At 50.7% G+C, this 21,708-nt stretch overlaps 2 protein-coding genes across 2 annotated transcripts in view; one reads left to right on the forward strand and one right to left on the reverse strand.

Moving 5' to 3' along the window:
• The window catches only part of ACBD6 (acyl-CoA binding domain containing 6), a 73,975-nt gene extending 61,926 nt beyond the window's left edge, over positions 1 to 12,049 (reverse strand). Inside the window, exons 1-3 of the mRNA XM_084291527.1 lie at positions 11,855 to 12,049; positions 6,888 to 6,952; positions 6,450 to 6,546 (exon numbers count right to left, since the gene is read on the reverse strand). Of these exons, the coding sequence (XP_084147653.1) occupies positions 6,450 to 6,546; positions 6,888 to 6,952; positions 11,855 to 12,040 (348 nt within the window). The 5' untranslated portion in view covers positions 12,041 to 12,049. The remainder of the gene's footprint in view (positions 1 to 6,449; positions 6,547 to 6,887; positions 6,953 to 11,854) is intronic.
• A 5,530-nt stretch (positions 12,050 to 17,579) lies between these two features.
• XPR1 (xenotropic and polytropic retrovirus receptor 1) overlaps positions 17,580 to 21,708 on the forward strand; it is a 96,049-nt gene continuing 91,920 nt past the window's right edge. Inside the window, exon 1 of the mRNA XM_084291530.1 lies at positions 17,580 to 17,963. Within this exon, the coding sequence (XP_084147656.1) occupies positions 17,895 to 17,963 (69 nt within the window). The 5' untranslated portion in view covers positions 17,580 to 17,894. The remainder of the gene's footprint in view (positions 17,964 to 21,708) is intronic.

Here is a 21,708-nt window from a genome sequence, read left to right on the forward strand (position 1 = left end):
CGTTTTTATCGTTCAGAACAATTACTGACATTTGGGTGAAACAAAATCAAACAGAGTCAAACAAAAGACTCACCGGGCACGAACTGGCACACAAAGACCTGCACAAACCCAGAAAGAAATGGGGACGGAGAGGAGCAGGGACGCCGGCAGCACTGCTGTGCAGCACACAGGAGGCTCCTCTCCCCGGCGTGCTGCATTAGCACGGCGCAGGGAGGCAAGCTTTAAGGAGCACAGCCATAATTCCACGTAGTCCCCACGCCACCTGATGCAATTACATTAGTTTTATACTACAAAAGAGATAAATTGAGACCTTAACCCAAACTAAGCACACAGCAGGTGCCTGAACACACTGCTGCTTGCAACAGGCAAGAGACCCAAACAGGTCTTCTCCTTCCTGCTCTCCCCATCCCCCTTGTAATCCTGCCTACGCCACCCTGCTCCTCTTTCCCAACCCCAAAGAGTGGCTGCTTGGACAGATTATCGAGGGTGACATCTGTTTGACTGATAGACAAAACAGGAAAACACGATGGGCGGGCTCGTTTTGTTTACAGACCAGTTTTTCCAATGCATTTCTGAATTTCCAGAAGAAATTGTCAGCCTGCAGGAAATCTGCATATTTCGATCTGAAACTACATAATATGATTTACCATTTGCTAATGTAGTTCTCAGAAGCTGACCAAATATAAAACCTATAGACTGAAAAAGAGCAAAGCTTCATGCTCTGGACAGACATGAAGAAGGCAAATTTGAGCACTGAGCCCAGGTTTATATTTTAAAAAAAAAAAATCAGGTCTGGATTTCAAAATGCCTGTTAACATACTTGGATACAGTTTGCATTTGAGACACTGCACAAAACCTAAACTGCCTTGGAGGTGCTACTTAAATACAAGAGGGTCATCAATTTAAATCAATTGTTAAAACACTTTGGTAACACCTGGTGCAACCTCCTATGATGTACACACGCAGCTCTGCTGCAAGCCTAGAAGTTGTTTCACCTTCCACTGTCTCCTGGAGTTACAAATCCCCCTTTGCCATGTTTTAGTTTCCCTCAACTTGCCTGTTGCATTTAAAATGTGGCAGGGAAAGGTTATTTCTACAGCAATGGAGAAGGAGGAGGGAACAGGGCAACTGGCCACCCACCCGAGCAAATATTGCCCCCTGCAGTACTCCCTGCAAAAACACCCACTGGCCACTGAGCACATCCATCTGCGTTTCACCTGCAGGCTTTCCAGCTTTCGGGACTGCTCTGAGCCTGCAAGCAACGGTGCTTTTGCTTTTTTCTTCGCTCTGCAGTTTGTTTTCTTTTTTATGAGACGGGCTGCCTAATCCCAGGGGTCCTCTCCTGGCTGCTCCGACTGCCACGACTCGGTACTCCCACACGCCAGCAGCGACAGAGGTATTTTACTCCTGCTGACTACTTGGTCCAGAGTGCAGAGAAATCAATCTTCCTCTTCCCAAACAAAGCACGGGACAATAGGTAAAAAACAGCTTTCCTCCCCGTAAACGCCAGCACTGGAATTTCAAACCTCTGAGAGCTTCGAAAACATTCAGCAAACATTTATTTTCTTAGAGCTCAGGCTCTATTTCTGCTCTCCTTAGAGATGCATCTCTGCTGTTGGGATTCCTAAGATGCAACTTCCCTTGTTACACAGTGGAAATCTTTGTGCAGTATGGATGAGGTTGAATTACAGTTAGTTAACTAAGTTAAAATGCCCATTTTTTTCCTGATACACATATAGAAAATCACAAACACCTCCTGCAAACTTCAGCTGTCAAAGCAAACAGACAGAAGGCCTCTGCAACGGTTCAGGGAAGGGTGCCCCGCTGAAGTTAGTCGCATGACAGGTTGTTGAGATTGAACTGGTAAATGTGCAATATAAGAAATAGCAGAAGAAAATATTTAGAATCGAGAGATGCCAAAACTGCAATCAGCAAATGGAAGGCTAAAACTGATGAGCAGCTCTGGATGCTTTCTTTATTATTTCTTTTTATTGTCCAAGCCGTGCCATAGAACCATCTTGTTACAAGAAACGATCAATAACAGCTCCCAACTGCCTCGCCGCACGTGCTGTGCACACCTCCAGCCCGTCCCTTGCAAAAGGGACTCGCTTGGGGTGCTGAGTGCTATCCTGCTCCTGCCTCGGCGTGGTCCATGCCTGTGGACAGACCCAACTCCCGTGTTGATGTGAGGTCTGAAACATCCAGAGGTGTAAATCCACTGGGGATTTCCATGACACCAAATACATGCCGGGGAGATTAGAGTGTGGAAAAGCAAATATCGCTGCTAAGAACGCCTCAAAAATGTTGAGTGCCATCAGTGCCCAAGCATACAGCAGAGACAGCGACGTACAGGAGAACAGTTATTGCATGGAGATGCAAGGCACTCAGTTTGAGATCTCCCCAGATCACCCAAACCACTGCTGACGCCCAGACAGTAGGTACTGCAGAGCCCCAGCATGATGCAGGGAGGGATGGGGGTAGGCAATAACGGGCAGGTGGCTGGCCGGGAGAGCACCTGGACCCTCACACATAGCAGCAAAAGCCACAGAAAGCAACGTGGCATTTGCTGCCAGCGAGGCAGGAATACGACAGGTGAAAGTATGAGAAGCGAAGCAGCCGGGACACATACACCTCTCTGAAGCAGTCAGATGTGTTGACGGCATAAAACATTTCTGTTTAAGAATAGAGAACACAAAAGAATTGCTTCATAAATTATTCTGTGTTCTGGAGAAAGAGTGAATAGACTTTAAGGACAGGTGATGTCTCTGAAATATGCAAATGGAGCTGAGCTGGTCCAAGCAATTACCTTTTCACTGCCTGGAACTCCAGACTAAAAGGAATGACTCAGAAGAAAGAACAAGAAACAAAGGATGTGCTAAAAGGTAGAAGATGACGAAGGTAGATGGCACCAAGAGGAGAATCAAGGCAGGAGTTGAATCCTGACCTCCTAACAGCTGCTCTTGGGAAAAGGAGCAAAACCACCTACAACACAAAAATTCAGAAGACCACGCCAACAGGGAGATCCAACTGCAAAAACATCCAGAAAGGCAATTGTGATCAGGGGTTATAGACTTCTGGGTTCAAGATAAATACAGCAGCTTTGTGGACGTAAAGATAACTTATCTCAATATACTTTATTGTATCTGCTGTTTTTAACATCTCCTTCCTTGCTAGGTTTTAGACAAAAGTTCTTATAGAAGAGATGAGGCATGACTACCAGACGGCCTGCTGGTGGCAAGGATGAAGAAAAAGCTAAAACACGGGAAATGGCCATGGAGATGACCCAACAGCTGCACCACTATTGTCAAAAGCAGCATTCTAGCTTCACACAGCAGGAAATAGCTGTGGGCACTGCCTCTCCACATTCAATTGTCTCCTGTAACTGCAGGTGCTCCAGCCTCCAGGTAGGAACAGGAAGAAGGTGGTCGGATTTTGGCTGTTAGTGGTGTTCTCGGTGCTTCTGAACCCGAATTCAGGATGCTCCTGCTGCATCAGTACACGTTCACTTTGGTTTTGTCCCCATTGAAAACAAAGAAAAATTACTACATCAGAGCAGTCTGATGCTGAAAACGTACTAAAGTTCAATGCACTAAGAAACTGCAAGGTCAACGTGAAGGAATGAATCAAGGAATAATCAAGAAAAGTGAAAGAAATGGATATGTTGAGACAGCACGAAAACCACTGCATTTATTTCCATTTTATTTATTAGGAACGGACAACCCAAAGGCCACAGAGCAGTAACAAATCTGTTGGGGAAGCTATCTGTCTATCTATCTATATAGTGCTCCCAAGTTTTACATTTTGCATACTTTGTACTAAAGGATCAAGACAAGGATCAATGCCCTTTGCGAATACATGAAACCGGAGAGGAGGAGGATTGAAGATAACACAAGAAAGACTTTAAGGGACAAAGTGAGCAGTTGAAGAGAAAATATGCAGGTAATATTGGGACAGCTTCCAACAGCAAAATTCATGAAGCTACACAATGAGAAATGTGACAGCTTCGTACTCTAATTGCTGCCTGCCATCTGTAATGATCCAAAAGCTGAACTTTTCCAATTTGTACCAAGCTTTATATCGCATTTACCAAACACTAGGAGTATTTCATTCATAATCTATAGAACACAAGAGCAATTCAGAAATTGAGCAGGTGAACATGGAAAGGAGACAGTGACAGTGATGAAGAACCTCGTAATGTTCCTACAGATCTCTTCTATAAATCCAATTTGAAATTTGAAGACTCCAATAGCTATTATTCCATCACTGCCCCCCGATGCACGTACCTCCGTCATTTTAAAGAACAGAGCTCCCTCTCGTGGCTCCACAAGGTGGATGTGGTAGGAAAAAAATTGCAGCATGAGATAGATCAAAGAACAAGAAGAATCCTGGCAGGATTTTGGTTGTAGACGAGTGGAATTAAAATGAAAATATTGTAGGAAGGACAGATGGAATCTTTTAAAGAATCCAAAGCCACGTGTGCTCTAATGCTAACTTTTAAATTGCATCCTCTGCTCTTTTAACTTCCTGTTAGGCCTTTCTGCAGTTCAGCAGATTCCTTCAGTGTAAAGCTCTCACAGCTCTTTTAACAGATTTCTAGCTAGGAATAGGCAAGAAATAGGGGAAAAGGGAATAAGGACAAGAAGCACGGTACCTGTGCAGTGGTGAAGGAACAGTAAACCAGACAATGCCATGCACTGAGACCACACAGAGAACATCATTGGTTTCAAAAGGTCAAGAAATACATGGTTATATGAGTGAGAGAAACTTATCTGTTGAAAAGCTGCAACAAAAAGCATTCAAAGAAAGAAAATCACACGTCTTTAAACCACTCAGATGCCCTCAGCCCTGCTATTGACACAGAAGCTTCTGCTCAAGCTCTAGTGTTGCTCTTTAAAGCTGCAAACCCACACTTCTTGCATCAACCATCCATGAACAAGGGAGGACGGCACAACACATGAAAGAGCAAACATGCTGGTGCAATAGCATCACCCCACAGGGTCCAGTTTCTGCTGAGTCCTGGGGACAGGGGTATGCAAAACAAAAAACATGCTCACACATTCATTCCTCACCTTAGGGGAAGAGAGAAGGAGCAGCGCTACAAACCATTCCTCGTGGTTTCTTAAAAAAAGATCTGAAAACTACTAGATTATTCCACTTCCCAAGCTGACAGCTTTGTAACCTGAAGGTGATACCTGTGAAAAAGGTATTTCTCTGAAGCAATGAAGTGAGAAGAGTACCCCAAGCTGAACTTGTCATCATGCACGAGAAATCATGCATGATGACAAAACAGACACAAGCTCTACACACAAAAGGTTCAAGAATTATTCATTTTTTTGGTCAATGTTTAACGAATATTCAGGATGTTTCACTTTATGCTGCTGGGTATCCTCCTCATAATTTTTAAAAATTTAGGTAGAATCCTGAATATTCCTGTATGACCATTTTAGATCGGACAAGAACTCACACAGCATGTGGCTGACTTTTGCTAACCGCACTGTACAGCGCATAAAACTTTTTCCCCAAGATATTAAAAAGGGTTCTCTCTAAACAACACCTGCTGCAAAAACAGGATCAAACCCACAGAACATGAGCTAGTAAAGAAGACAATTACTCTTTAGACTGAAGAGCAGTACCAGAAGACAACTGAGAATCAAATTCTTGATTCATAGGCTGGTGCTCAAACTAGTATTTGCTTCCAAAGTGCAGGACAAAAAAAGAATCAATTTCCTACTGTGCGAAGAAATTACTATGCGTTCAGCATTTTGCTGTTAGTAAAATATCTCCATTCTAACTCCAGTTAAAAGCAGTAGTTTTCCAAAATCCAATCCTCTTAAAAATTATATAAAAATCAGTCTATAAACAGAGAGAGATCCTTAAATACTCAATCAAGTAATAAACCTGGCAGATGAAAGGCAGATTAATTAAGATGACAGTACAATCTCCCTATAACAAACACATACAGGGCTTAAAAATACACTTGTTATGTTGGAGCACCTAACCATAATCAGATTTGGTAATTTGCTCTATCGAAACAAAAAGGAAACATTTTCAGAATTGATCATTCAGTTCACATCACTTTTATGGAGATTACTTTGTATTGATCAACATTTAAAGAGTAGTTGAAAAGACAAAGATGAGAAAAGGATAAAAAGTATCCTTACATGCTAAATACAGCATGAACCCATAAAAGCAAAATAAATTAGATCACTACAGCCAAATCAACCCTGCGCATGTGCTTACTGTAATGAAGATAATTACGAATGAAAAAGATGGTTCTTCAAGTTTCAGTCTTAACAAAAGGGGAGTTTTAAAATGGATTTAGAGTTTGACCTGCTCAGAATGAAGTTTCCTACGCAGCAATTGAAGTCTGTGTGAAGCTGAACCGTTGCTGGCTTTGAAAAGACACGGATGTGGGTTTGTTTTCCAAACAGTGTTTTCACATTTCCTACCTGTGGGTTCCAACTGGGGTCCAGTTTTTTCACTGTAGCCACATACTCCTCCATAGCTTGATGAGGACTGGTGTCTCCCAGGGCTTTCCAGGCTTCCCTAGGACAGAGAGCAAGATATCAGTGAGCCACTCGGAGACAGCACAATGTCTTTTTACTGTGTCAGCGGTGGAACACGGCAATCAGAGTCACATACATGATTTTAGGGGCTGTAAAGCTATCTTCCATTCATGTGGAAGCAGACAACATTTCAGTGAAGCCATGACTGCTGCCAGTGCAGCACTCCAATACAAAAGTGTCTTTTAAACAAAAGCCATCCCATGGCAGACACTCTAAATTTTACCTCCTCTAAGTCAGAGCTGTAATCTGTTGACAGAGGAGACAAGATGCAACGCAAACTAGAGCCTGAAATATGCAGGGTTTACAAGCGTTTCCTCTTACCATTTCTGTTTCCCCTCAAAATCGAAGAAGCCTGGCTTTGGAGTGTTACAGGCTCCGAATTTCACCTAAAGAAAAGAAATTTCCTTCTGTTAGAACAAACCAAAGGGAAGGGAACTTGCTTAAGAAAATACCAGGTTCGGATGGCTCGGGGTCCTTTTATTCTTATGCCAGATGAAAAGTTTTTGAGGGAAAGTACTGACACCCAACTCAGCTGTGTTTTACCCTTGTTTTAGCACTCTCAATTACTACACAGTTACCTCTGCATCGCTGTGCTTGCTTTGTGTGATGCAAGGGAAGCAATTTTGTTAGGCAGCTCATTTCTTTTGCATGCATTACCCAACAGGGATCACCAGCAAGTGATTTCTCACTTAATGTTATGTTTATTACTCAGCCAAATGCCTCATTCTCCACCAGTATCAAGAAAAAAATCTGTTGATTAGGGTTTCTAGAGAGATGATTATTCATTAAGGATGAAATTCACCTGCTTCCGCACCAAGTTTGAGTAAACAGACTTTGCTTAATTATTTTCAAGGTCCTCGGGAAGGCAAGGGGACAAAGTCAGGGGGAAGGAACGCCAAGCAGCTTCTGAATCAGCTCCGAGGCATCTGGCTGCACAGGAAGCACTCCGTGAGCGGAACAAGTCGAGGCCTGAGCACAACCGCCCGAGACGAAGCGGGCTGGCACGAGGAGGCACGAGTGAAAAGGGGGAAAGGGAAGTAACAGGAATAGCACCACACCAGATTTAGGGGATGGGTGCAGAATCAGGCGTGCACTTCTCTGGCTCCACTCTAGCTCAGAAACGCCAGAACTGACGAGGTTCCCAAGCGGATCCCGTCATAAAAGTGTGAAATGGACTTAGCACCAGGGGGCCTCAGCTGGGTTTTCATATAAAGGCGTGCTGATGTGACACACAAAGCTGTTTCTTTCATTTCAGTGGGGTCTAGCAGCCCTATCTCTGTTACGAGCTCACCCACAGAAGGGAACGGAGAGGACGGACAAAGGCTTCCCCTGCCCGCAGCTCCAACAGCACACGCACACTGCTGAGAGGCTTCTGGTGATAAGATCGTCTCAGGAAGAGCAGTGAGAAGACTGAGACACAGTAACGTTTTCCTGAAAGTCAGCTCAGGAGAATTTAGACGTGAACGTGCCTCTGTGCCTGCTGGTGAACGAGGTGAGGACTCACCAGACCCAGCTGCCATCAGCGCCCCTTCCTCTTACAGAATAAAGCCCTCGGCACACAGCTGCCTCAGCAAAACGGATCCAACTGAAATGAAAATATCACCGTGGAAGGGAACGGACTTACACAAAGCATGGATTCGTCTTAGTTTTTTTACATTCAGCTTAAGGAAAGCGGTGCATGTCCTGCAGGGATAACAAAAGGCCAAGAAACCCTTGGTCTACCATGCAGGCACGGCCTGGAGGTGGGCAAAGGCTGCTGGCCAAACATGTTGTTAGCCGAGCAACACCGAATTGCATCCCCCTGTTATTTTCTATTTGTAAATGAAATATGCTCCAGTGTTCAGGCAGGTGAAGCGCTTAAATCAACCAACAATTCTTCACCTTAGCAGGGTGGGGATTTTCTGCTGAGGATGGGAATCATTAATCAGGCCTTAGAGCGAGCGTGCCCACGCCGAGAGATATTTATTAGTTACACCATGTTTTCATTTCGAGTGCTAGAGGAGATGAGGGACTAACTGAAATTAATGCTCTGCACATCTGACCATCTCCTGGCGAGCAGTCCGTTCACATCAGGGCATCTCAGCCGGCCTTTAAAACAACACATTGCATTTCGTGGGGGAATGGGGGAGAGGACGAGCAACAGTTAAGCCCCGTAAATCAGTCACGGCTCATTTGTGTTGTAAACGTCTCCTCCTGTGCTCAGATATGGACTGGACCACTTGTTCCATAAAACAAAAGAAACACGGAAATAAAATGCGAATTCATTATCTGGGTGGAAAATGCCTGCCTGGCAATTCTTCAGTTAGATCTGGCCAAGCCAGATCAAAGAAATATCATCTTTTTTAATATTAATTGTTCGCTGCCGTCATCAAAACAAGACAGCAGTTCCTTTTCTCCAGATTTGGCATTCGGAGGCTGTTCCAGCACTGAAAAGACTGTTAGTAACATCAATAGTAATACAAATCAAGGAACGGTAGTTAAATTTCATCCATCAAGAGTGGGGGGAAAAAAAAACCATGCGTGTGCCCTGTTTGCTATTTTGAGATATATTAAAAAGGCTTGCAGTGCTTTTGCTGGAGAGAAGAAGAAAAAAAATTCTTGGCTTCCTTCTTTCTGCTGCAGGACTCCATAATGCAGCAGGAGCCAACCAGGAACCTAATGGTAGGGGAGACTGGATCCCAGTAGCTGAGGAAGGGGATTTTTAGCTAAATAGACTCCTGAACCATGCAAAAAGCTGAACCAGGCAGCTCTGCACGGGCTGTGTCTGCATTTGTGGCCAAAAGGGAAATTTAGAAGCCCTGGCTGATGCCTTCACCTGACGGCTGGAGGTCACAATGTTCAGAAAAGCTCCTGGACAGACTGAGAGATGTGGCAGTGTTGCGTACCACCAGATAAAATCTCAGCTGTTGGGCCGTCCCGTGAAAAAAAACAAGGTTCTCCTTGCTCATCACACCACAACTGTTTTATTTTTTTCTTCCCGGTGGTGGGGAACAAACTGCTGCGTGCTAAGTTTTCAAGTAACACGTTTATGCAGCGGGGAGTCCCAGCTGCTCAGAAATCCTTAAGTTTACCCTCCCCAGGGGCAGCACAAGCCCCTGCCAGCAGCACTGGGTTTGCAGCCCGGAGCATCCTGCTGGTGGGCAGCTTTCCCAGCCTTGGGTCACTCCCAGGGAGGTTCTGGACCCGCTCCCTGCTCTGAACAACAAGTGCTGTGCTGGTCTCCATCACCACAGCTCCCGAGCCCCCCTCTTTGGCATTCCCACAAGCTCTACCACCTTCACCTTACCGCTGCAGGCTCAAGGCAGGCAGGACGAGAGATCTGCCCAAAAGCAGGGGGAGAAACAAAACGGGTCCCAGGCGAGAGCCCTGCCAAGCAGTCTGTTCTTCCCCTGAGTCGTAAAGCCAGCAACATCTTCTAAAAAGCTCACTGGAGGTGACAACTAAGCAATTCCCTTATTTTCAAGTCTCTGACACATAAACAAAATCAGAGAGAAAAGTAATAAAACCCTGAAATGGCCTCCAATAAAAGGTAATAAAATCCCAGGAAAACGGTTATATACCCAAACAGTTGGAAATAAATAATATACAGTATTTTAACAGAGAGCTCAGCTGTTACTGCCACCCCTTTTATGACGGCGCTGCGTCCTAAATCAAAGCCCTGAGCGACATAAAACACCGCGCGGAGGAAAGACAAGGGTGCCAAATCAAGGGCAGTGGACAGATCTGAGTCAGCACCTTTTGTGTGCGAGCAATACCACTGCCCACCGGCGTAATATATTAGCAGCCCATTACGCATGCTGCTACGGCTGCTGTAATTAAATAGAGAAAACTCGCATTAAGCGCCATCACGTTGATTTAAAGCCCCAAACGCTGCAAAAGTCCAAGTTAGCAGAGCCTAATCCTGCAGCAGCTGTGCGAGCTGGCACCGGAGGCACAGAAACCAGGGAGCTGACACAGCCCCGAAGCAAGGAGCATGCCGGTTCTTCCCGTGCATCCTCTTGGCCGGGGACAAGAGGGACAGAGGTGGAGGGGATGGAAGCGCCCCTCGGCTGGAGGGGACTGGACATCGGTGCTGACAGTGCTAACTGCTGCTGTTTCTGCCTGGTATCAAACCTTGTGAAAGAGTTTCCCATTTTAATCATTTTTAACTGAAAAATTAAATACTCTATTGCTCTTACAGAGACACCAGTAAATCCTCTGAAGCTGACATTCATAGAGAAGTACATCAGCAACACTTCCCCTTTTCCAACTGGGACACTTACAAAGCATTTGCACCAAAGTCTTTTCTTTTCACCTCATTCTCATCATGGTCTCCGTTCTTACAAGTTTCCCTGGCACTTTTTTTCCCCTCCTTTTTCTTACGAGGAGGATGAAACCTGGAGACCTGTTTAAAAAAAACAGGCACCAGAAAAACCTCAAGACAGAGCCTCACAAGGCCAGTCTGTTCTTAACAGACCGCGTACAACTCATGGCCCAGAGACCACAGCCTGGGAGCCACCAGCTTGGTGGATAATTAAATATTACACCAAAAAAATATAAATGCTTTTAAGTGGCAGTAGCCAGACGAGGGTATTCAGCGTAGGAGGAAAATCACGGGGAAGATGTATGCGCCTAACTTCAACTATTAACCCAAACGGGTGGGATTCGGTTCTGGGCAATCTTTTGCCATACAGGTGACTCAGGTTCAAGCTTTTACCCTTTAATCTTCCACGTGCAACACAAGTTTTAACTCTTCTGTTTCTCCGGGTGAGCCAATTACAGCTCTCTCCACCTTAACTGGTGCTCTTGTTTGACATCAGTTCTCCCAGAGGAGCAGGAAAGTTGCCTTGCACTTTCCAACATGGCACATCCCTGAGTTGCTGATACTCAGGGGCTGAATGGGAGAGGTGTCAGTGAAGGGGAAAGGGTCCCTCACAGAAGGGCTGAGGTTGTGAGGGACCCGTGAAGAGCACCTAGTGCAGCCCCCTGCCATGCAGGACCACCGAGAGCACGCCACAATCGTGAATGGTCCAGGTTGGGCGGGATGCCTGAGGAGCATCTCCCAGCCTAGAACATTCCACAACCCTACAACCTAATGCCCTGGCGACCCCCTGAACCACCAACCCGCCTCAATGGGGCCCCACAAACAGCCCCATCCTTCACGGGGCCGCATCCAAACCCCACGGATTCAGCACGGGGAGCCCGGCAGGCGGGCGCCCAGCACAGAGCGGGGACCGAGCCCGTCCCTGCTGCCTCCCAGCCCCACCGAGGGGCTCTCCGTGAGGGAGAGGAGCCGGCCGGGGCCTCACCTGCTTGTAGCGGGCGTAGAGGTAGAGCAGCTGCTCCTTGCTGGCGGCGCCCAGCAGCCCGGGCAGCCGCTCGGCCGCCTGCTCGAACAGGGCGGGCAGGTGGCGGCCGCCGGCCGGCTCCGAGCCCCCCGAGTCCCCCGAGCTCCCCTCAGCGCCGCTGCCGGCCGCCCCCGAGGGCGACGCCATGGCGGCCGCTCCGCCCGCACAGCACCGCCCCGACCGGCCCCGGTACGGCGGCACCGCGGCCCGGGGAGAAAAACGAGCCGAGAAGGGACGTTCCGGGACCGCTCGGCACCCGCCACGCTCAGCTCCTCAGGCAAAGGGGCTGACGGCCCGCCCGGAGCTGAGGCTGAGCTCGGCAGCCGCATCCTGAGCTTGGCGCAGGAGCCCGGGCTGCGTGTTGTGGGTTAAGGCTGGAAAAGCCCTTCACAGTCATCTCCAACCACCCCCTGCCACCAGTGTCACCCACTAAACCGTGTCCCCCAGCACCACGTCCAACCTCTCCTCAAACACCCCCAGGGACGGTGACGCCACCACCTCCTTGGGCAACCCATCCCAGTGCCTGACTGCTCTTCTGAGGAGAAATTTCTTTAATTTCCAACCTGAACCTCCCCTGGCACAACTTGAGGCCGTTCTCTCTGGTCCTATCACAGGTAGCTGTGAGAAGAGGCCGACCCCCAGCTCCCCACCCCTTCCTTTCAGACAGTTGCAGAGAGCAATGAGGTCTCCCCTGTGCCTCCTCTTCCCCAACCCAAACACCCCCAGTTCCCTCAGCCGCCCCTCACAGGACTTGTGCTCCAGGCCCTTCACCAGCTTCGTAGCCCTTCTCTGGACACGCTCCAGGGCCTCGATGTGCTGCTCGTAGTGAGGGGCCCAAAGCTGAACACAGCACTCGAGGTGCGGCCTCACCAGAGCTGAGTACAGGGCAACGACCACCTCCCTGGCCCTGCTGGCTGCACTATTCCTGACATAAGACAGGACACCGGTGACCTTCCTGGCCACCTGGGCACACTGCTGGCTTATGTTCAGGCGAGCATCAACCAACGCCCTAAGATCCTCTTGGTCTGCACACCTTTCAAGTCACTCTGCCTCAACCCTGTAGCACTGCATGGGGTTGTTCTGGCCAAAGTGCAGGACCCAGCACTTAGCCATGTTCAACCTCATCCCCTCGGCCTCTGCCATTGATCCAACTTTTCCAGGTCCCTATGCAGAGCCTTCAAATGTAAAGTGTTGTGAAGTAGGAGTGGAGTTAGTCTGGAATTAGACCCCCAGGGACATGACTCACAGGGTCCTGGGCACTCACCAGCCACTGCCACCTCCCAGGGCCATGGGCACCACCAGGAAACCTCAGTGGGACACGGGCACCCTGCCAGGACGTGGTCTCTCCTGCTGGGGCCTGGGGGGCACCTCACAGCTCTTCTCTCCCAGCCCAGCTCCCTCATTCCTCTGCAGGTGTGTTCTCTAAAACCTGCACGCAGCAGCCCTCACTTGCCCCACTGCCTCCCGTGTGCCTGTGCCCCAAGCCCCTTGGTACCAAAGGACACAAGTTGCTGTATGGATGATCTTTATTCAGCTGGGAGAAGTGGTCTGCCACCAGCAGGGATTTCCAGGAGTCCCCCAGCCAGCTCACTGCACACGCATGCTCCTGCTGTCCTCTGTGGAGCAACGAAGCAGAGCCACGTCCTTTGGGATGCCAGCAGCCCCAGCAGTGCCTCTGGGAGGGTGCAAAAGGGGACTCTCCTCCGAGGCCCTCATGAGATGAATGTCGATTCCCCGCTGGTGTTGTGCTGGCTGGGTACGGGCAGCCCACCAGGGGACAGCCGGCAATGTCGGTGGCGCCCATGCAGGGCGGTGATCAGGGCGATGTTGGCATCCAGCTGTCAGGGGAGGTGCCTTCAGCACAGGAGCCTGTGGAGGGCTGAGGGGTGTCCTGCCTCACTGGCTCGCTGTCAGTCTGAAGAGAACTGACTGTCAGATGGGTGAAAAGGCTGTGCCAGAATTATTAGCCAGGCACTTCCTTCCCCCTGCGTCTTTTCCCGGTGTGATGCCTGCCCTCGCACGGGCCTTGGAGGTCCTAAGACCAAGGGCTACCCCTCCTTGTTGCCGGGGGTACTCCAGGGGGCTCTTCTTTTCTTGTCCTTGTTTTGTGCCTTCTTCCTCGGCTGTGGGAGCCCGAGCTCTTGCAGGCGGAGCTGGTGGAGGCGCTTGAGGCTCCTCACCACGATGGCAGCGTTGGCCTCCACCCGGCAGCGCAAGGCGTAATCATGCAGAGCGCCCTTTCCCCGGGGTCTGTCCCCACGGAAGCTGAGGCCCACCGGCCCGTTCCCTGGAAGCGACAGAAGAGGCACAGTGAAGGGCAGGGCTGAGGGCTCGCGGGGTGGAGAACTGCCCTGGGCTCGGCTTCCTCTGGAGCATCCAGCCTCGAAGCCTGCTGCTGCCGCTGCAGCCCGCACAGGGGTCTGTGGGGGGCCTGAGCCCCCCGTGGTTTGGGCCGTGCCCTGGGTGTCTCGGTGAGAAGGAGCCGTGGCCAGAGCCACGTCCAAGCTGGGCAGCTGTGGCACGGTTCTCCTCAAAACCCTCTTGGGGGCAGAGTGGAAGCCCCCATCGAGAGGAAAGCCCCAAGTTGGCTGTTGGTTGGATACGGTCATAGAACCAGTTAGATGTGAATGGAATCATGGAATCATAGAATCACTGAGGGTGGGAAAGAACATCTGCTCCAACCACCCCCTGCCACCAGTGTCACCCACTAAACTGTGTCCCCCAGCACCACGTCCAACCTCTCCTCAAACACCCCCAGGGACGGTGACGCCACCACCTCCCTGGGCAACCCATCCCAGTGCCTGACTGGTCTTCTGAGAAGAAATTTCTCTAATTTCCAACCTGAACCTCCCCTGGCACAACTTGAGGCCGTTCCCTCTGGTCCTATCACTAGTTACCTGTGAGAAGAGGCCGACCCCCAGCCCCCCACCCCTTCCTTTCAGGGAGTTGCAGAGAGCAATGAGGTCTCCCCTGAGCCTCCTCTTCCCCAGCCCAAACACCCCCAGTTCCCTCAGCCGCCCCTCACAGGACTTGTGCTCCAGATATATATGTGTTATATATACATTTATTTAAATATATACATACGTATATATACGTATGTATAAATATATATAGATCAATAGATAAATATGTTTACATAAGCTGGCACAAGCCCTGCTGCTTTGCAAATGCCTGTTAGGATTACAGAGGGAAAGCAGCCACCGCATTGACACCAGGGGCTCCCCTAACACTTCTCAAGCATTTTAGGACCTTTGTCAAATTTCCCCCTCTCCCAGCTCCCTGCTCTGTGTCCCGGTGCCACGCGTGGGGCCGGGCACCGCGGGTGTCGCCGCGGCCGGGTCCCGCTGCCGCTGGGGGGCACTGGCGGCCCGGCTGCGGCCCTCGGGGAGCGCAGCGGGGTTTTGGGGGGGCTGAAGCTGGGAGCAGAGGTTCTGCAGCACCCACACACCCACACCCATGGAAAGGGTCGCCAGCACCCGCTGTTCTTTGCCCCTTGCTGTGTTGCCCTCTCCATCGCCGTCCCCAGCAGAACGAGCACCTTAGGGGCTATCTCCATCCCCTTTCCCCCCCCCCCCTAGGATTTCTGCCCTGGGGTGAGAGAACAGCACGGGGACAAGGCCAGCGGGGAGGGGACCATACACTGGATGCTGATGCAAGATCCCTGGCAGCTGCCAGGCGGGGTGGCCCCGCGGCTGGCAGGTCCCCCTTGTCCCCGCCGTGGCCGCGGGGGTCCCGTCCCGAAGTATATTTAGCCTGGCAGCCACCGCGGGTGGAAAGTTTCCCTGGGCACAGCTGTCGAGTCCGTCTCCCTTCTCCACCCCCCGCAGCAGCAAATGGCAGCGCCGTGTCCCGTAAGGAGATCTTGGCCACCTTGGCAGCGCTGCGTGCCTGGGAGCCCGGCCTGAGCCTGCCCTGGCCCCCTCCGCCCATTTCACAGGTGGGCAAAGTGAAGCAGAGAGGGGGACAGCGCAGGTGGTTGGCACTGCATGCCTGGGGCTGGGGACAGAGAGATGTCCTGCGTGTGACTGGCTCTGTCTGCACAGCTACGGGCTTGACGAAGTATTTGAGGCAAATTATCTGAAGCATGCGGCCTTCGCTTGCTTTCCGTCTGGTCTCCATGGTGAGAGGCCACGACGCTCTCCCTGCTCTAGCACCTGCGGCTCGATTTGGCTCAGTTTTTCCTTGCCTTTCTTTCAGGAGCAACTGCACAGAGGGCTTGATCCTCCCACCTGACCTTCCGCAGGCATGGGAGAAGGTGCAAGGCACCACAGAGCCTTTAGGGTGGGACGGAGGCAGTGAGGACATGGCCTCCAGGCTCCAACATGCTCAGCTGCCTGTGTGGGATACGGCAACCACCTCCTGAGCTAAGCCCTCCTTACATTCCTTTTTTTTTTTTCCACAGCAGACAAAGAAAAGGGGTAATTAAGGCTGCCTCGTTATGCCATGGGAGACGCCTGTCGATGGTGGAGGGCTGGAGGCACGCGTGTGGTGCTCGCAGGTTCTACCTGCAGGCTGGCCTCTTGTTCGCATGCAGCAAAGGGGATCTGGGAGAAAAGCATGTAATTAGTGCAGCTGCCATATAGTTTTTGTAGATATCAATAAAACATTGATTCCCTCCTTCTGGAAGCTCCTGCGCCACGGTGCATACAAATGGCCCTGGTGGCTTCTCCCTGAAGCAGCCAACACCGTGGCAGCCCGGCTGGCCAGAGGTTGCAAATAACGGGAGAAATCTCATTTTTGTTTGACTGACAGTGTTTTTTTTTGGTGTGAAGTTAAAAAAAATAATCAAAAAGCTCCGTTTCCATCTTGCTTCACCCAGCCTCCTGCCCCGTCCATCTCCTTCCCCATCTCCTGACATGTCTGTGTGAAAAAACGTTTGTTTTGGGACGTGAACATGGCCGCTTTTCGTTTTGTGTAGCTCACATTTGTCTATCCCGTTTCCATAACTCCCTAAACCTCCATTTTGTGATCTTTTTTTTGGGGTTTTGGGGCAGTGGGAAGCCCAGGGCGATGCTGTGGGGCTGTGGGGCTTGTGCCCAACCAAGCCTTTGGGAGGCCGGCCGGTGTCCCGCCGGGTGGTTTGCCCTCTGAAGGACTCTTTTTCTCCGGCCTCTTTTGAAGACTCGTTCTCCCCAGCAATGCGGGATCTCTAAAAGTATGTATTTTGAGAAGAAAAACACGCTATTTATAAATGCTTCTATATGCTCTCCACAAAGCAAGTGCCAGACTGCGCTGGCGGAGAGCCCACTCCCGCCTCGTCGGTTTAAAAAAGAAAAAAAAAAAAAAAGAAAAAAAAAAAGCGAAAAAAAAACCAAAAACGATGAAAAGCGGAAAAAAAAAAGTGAAAAAATAGGGAATAACGCCGGTGTTTTTATCTTCTCCTGGCCGAAACAGCACGGAGAGAGTCGTGGTGCAAGCAGGAAGGGGCTGGAGCAGCGAGGTGCCACTACGGCCCCTGAGTGCCGTGCTCCGCGCTCCCACACAGCCCCACGGCCAGTTTTTGGGTCAAAAACCCCCCAAACCCCCACTCCCGCCCCGCGCCTGGGGGCGGTCCCAGCGCTGAGGCGAGCACCTCTAAGCCCCGCCCCCCTCCCGCTAAGCCCCGCCCCCTCGGCGGGCGGTTGCCGTGGCGACGCGGCCGTGCCGGCGGCGAGGCGGGGCGGGGCGGGGCGGGGCGGAGGGGCGCCAAGATGGCGGCGGCGGCTGTGGCGGCGGCAGCGGGGCAGGGAGCGGCGGCGGCGGCAGCAGCGGGGCGGCGCTGAGCCGAGCCCAGCGGGGCAGAGCCGAGCCCAGCTCAGCCCGGCCGAGCTGAGGAAGCCCCGCGGCGGCTCCTGAGGCCTGAGGAGCGGCGGGGAGGGCGGGCGGGGGCCCATGTGCGGCGGCGGCGGCCCCCCCCCGCCCCCCAGTAGCGGCGGCGGCGGCGGCCCGGTGGCGGCCAGGAGCCGCTGAGGAGGCTCGGAGCGACTGAGGAGGAGGAGGAGGAGGAGGAGGAGGCGGCAGGATGAAGTTCGCCGAGCACCTGGCGGCGCACATCACCCCCGAGTGGCGGAAGCAGTACATCCAGTATGAGGTGGGGGCTGCCCCTGCCCGCGCCCACCGGCGGAGGCACCGGGAGGGGGGTGCGGGCCTGGGTTTGGGGGGGGGGGGAGGCCCCGAGGGGTGAGGCCGTGAGGGATGAGGCCTCGGGGCTGGGCGCTACGGGTCCCGTTCTCCCCGCTCCCCTCTCGGCCTAACGGGAAGGTCAGCAGAGCATGGGGTGGAGCAGAAATAACCCTGAGGTGGCACCTTCCCGGGGTGCCCGCTGTACCGGAGGGTCCCCACAAACCTCCCCCAGCTCCTTCAGGGGGTGCTGGGCTCGGTTCCAGCCCCCCCCCAGCCCCCGCTGCCTGCTGTGGGAAGGTCGCGCTGACACCTCAGCAGCTCAGCCCGAGCTTCGTCCCGCTGAAGGCTGTGGGCTGGTGCTCAGGGAGGCTGTCAGCCCCGCTGAAACCGCTGCTTATTGCGCTGTCCGGGCTGAGGGACGCTCTCCCCAGCAGCACCGGTCATCCCCACGAGTAATAATTAAACCTGAAAGCTGATTCCAGGGGAGCTGTCGGCAGCGGGCTGCTTGACCTGCTGAGCCAGGCAAAAAAACGCTCAGTGCCTGTTGTCGTTCAAGGGCCGGGGTTTTCTCCCTGGGACCCTAATAGTGATTTATGTCTCGCATCCCCATGAAGCTGTCTGCTCTCGCAAGGAAACCGTGTTTATCTTAGCTTGCTGCGTGATTCTTGTCGGACTCTAAAAGTTTATATCTTCCCTTTTCACCACTCCTTTGTTTTCCATTACCTGAGTGCAAAGGAATAGATGCTTAAAAACTGCAGGCAGGTTTTATTTTAGAACAAATCCGTGATCTACCTGAGCTGTTTGCAGAACGAGCTGCCCGAGTAACGCATGGGTTTTTGCGAAGGAGGGACCCCATTGTCTCAGTACGGTGCCAGATTAGTTCTGCGTCGGGTCTCCGATGGGTTGTCTGTGCTAGAGCTCTCGGGGTTGTTTTCCGCTTTTGGGAGCAGAAAACTTGTGTGAGGTCCCAAGGGAAGGATCGGAGGTGGGGCTGGAAGGGAAGTCAAGGAGGGGAAAAAGATGTGCAGAAGGCTGCGCTCCTGGCTGACCAGATGGAAGCGGAGGGAGGGTGAAGGAGACCCAGCGAACTATGACACCTCGATTAATGCGCGAAGAAACTCTGCTGCGCGTTGGCCGCTGCTTTCATTACAGGAGGTTAATTTTCAGATGTTTTAACTAGGGCACTGATATTCTCTCCTTCTCCCTTCCCCCATCCCAGTTTAAAATCAAGGTAGATTTCAGTAAAATCTTCCTTTAATTGATGTTTCTCTTTCTAGACGTAGCGTTCTTGTTGGACGGATAGCTGAACGCTGAGGGCATTAAAATAAAAACCCCACCCTCCCTTTTAGTAGTAAGTTTCAAAACTCTTTGTTAGCCTTCTAGCTGGCTGGATGTGAGTCAGCCTGCTGCTCATGCATATTCCAGTAGTGCAATGGGCTGGCATTTATTATTCAGTGGCTGGTGGTCGTGTGGAGCGTGGCACTACCTTGGTTTACTTGTTGGTGAGCCTCGAGGCGAGAAGCACACAGCCCTCCTTTGTCAAGAGAAAGGCCGAGCTGTTGCTTGGCAGATGTTGCTTTCGTTATTTGGATGCAATACTTCTTACAGTTGCATCGTAGTAATTTAAAAAAAAAAAAGTGTATAATTCATTGAAATATCTTAATGCGTTTTTTTTTTTTTATTTGACAGTTTATATCTTCTCCTTAATTAAAGCAGCAATCAGATTCCATTTCAGAGTGAGAGATCCCATTGTGTTTAACTCGGAAAAGATCAGTCCCGTTTGCAGGGACTTACCATGACAGGTTAGGATGATAACGAAAGGACAGGAAGATGGAATAGCAGTTGTCTTCAAGGCATTCTGTTGATAAGGCTCACATGTAGTCATCTGATTTTTAAACTCTGATGTCTGTAGCTTTTTCCCTCAGAGAGCAGGTGGCTTTCATGCAGCCCCTAAGTCTTGTAAGACCCCGAGGTCCTCTCCAGGTGAGAAGGCTCTGGCTTGAAGACAAACAAGGCTACAAGGAGCTCTGCCGTGCACAAATGGCCAGTCAGACTAGAAGGAGGATGTAATCTCTTGCTGATGATGTCAAGAAGAAGGATGAGGATGTTTTGAAAATCTGAACGTGTAGTTTCACTTTCAGATGGTCCTCAGTGATTTACAGCCCTCTGAGTTCTTATCAGTAATGCGATCTTTCCCTCAATCACTGACCTGTTTAATTACTGTAACTGTGATTGTAGGAAGCGCCCAAGTTGCCCAGCCTTGGGGCGAGTACTTGGTCCGTGGAAGCGTTTAATGAAAATGAATGGGTTTTCCCCTCTCTAAACAAAGAAAAAGATCTACTTTGATACCTATAGCTTGGATTCTTATTTTTTATTTTTTTTTTTTTCAGCAAAAGCGCTGCAGTGCCATTGCTGTGTGCCTGCTTTTTAAGAAAGAGCAGTTGGCATGTGAAAAAGAAGAATGATGATGCATGCTGCTCCGGCTCATTCAGCTCTTCACAAAGACAGGGGCCGTGACTGAGTGAGCGTTAACACGGTGTTTACAGAAACCTCGGCTGACTTGATTTGACTTCTCATTCTAAAGATTGCTCAAATCTTTAGATTTGCAGCTGCTGCCCTCTCTGTGCTGAGGCCAGGTCTGGGTGTCTGGCACCCTGTTGTCTGCAGAGCTGGTGGCCTCCCCAGCGGGATGAAGGCTCGCTCCAGCACTGCTTCTTGCCTTAAAACCTTACATTTTGAACCCTTCCTTTACTCTTTGATTCCTTTGGTGTGAAAACATGAGACAAAACAAAAGCCCATCTTTGTGTCAGACAACAGAATTTGCTTGTTAACATAGAATTGAACAAGTTAGGGTGACTCACAGCTTAGTTTCAGCTGATGCTTTTTTCTAAACCCATTCTTTTCTGCCTTTAATGCGCATTTGTAGATGCAGTGGAATCGTTGGATATCCAGGCCTCTGTTTGTCCTTAATCACGATGCAAATTTCCTCGGCCTGTGCGTACCTCTCTGAAGTGCTTGCAGGAGAAGGAGGAGAGCATTGCTCAGTCTGCTCAGGCCTCCCGACACAAGTGTGTGCGTGCCTGTCAGTCTGCTGGGAGCTCGCTGGAGTTTTACAGTTGCCAGATGGCAGTTTCATGTCAGTTTATCTGGCCTGAATTTGTTTATCTGGGTGCAGAAGTCTCTTTAGTGAGCTCTTAAAAGTCTCTTCAGCACGTAGTCTATTCACACTTCTGTTTCCCCGCGTGTTTAACTCGTTGCTGCACGCTCTGCTGGAGCAGGGAAGGCTGAGAAGCATCCACCAATTTTGGGGAAAAGATCTTAGGATCATGGAATGGTTTGGGTTGGAAGGGACCTTAAAGATCATCTAATTCCAACCTCCCTGCCGTGGGGGGTTCTAGAGAAAAAAACAATTAGCTGATGTTTAAAAACAACAAGTGTTTAATGCCTCTGGGGAAGGAGGAGAATGGGAACAGTTGCTCCAGGCTTGAACTTGATGGGAGAGGTTGTAGGATGTAGGAGCAGGTGGCTTTTTCTCCCTTCTAACGGAGACTTTGGGTGTTAACCCCTTTCCCCGTCGGGTAGGGGAAGCAGGCTGTGAAGTTCTAAGAATCATTTCTCTGCGACAAAGCCTGCAGTGGGGGAAGTAGGCGTGGAAAACGAAAGCTGCCGCGCGGTGCGCGTAGCCTGCTCGTCCTCCTCAGCCTCTTCCAGGA

The sequence above is a fragment of the Netta rufina genome (assembly GCF_964035555.1).
Source record: "Netta rufina genome assembly, chromosome: 8".
NCBI classification, from domain to species: domain Eukaryota; kingdom Metazoa; phylum Chordata; class Aves; order Anseriformes; family Anatidae; genus Netta; species Netta rufina.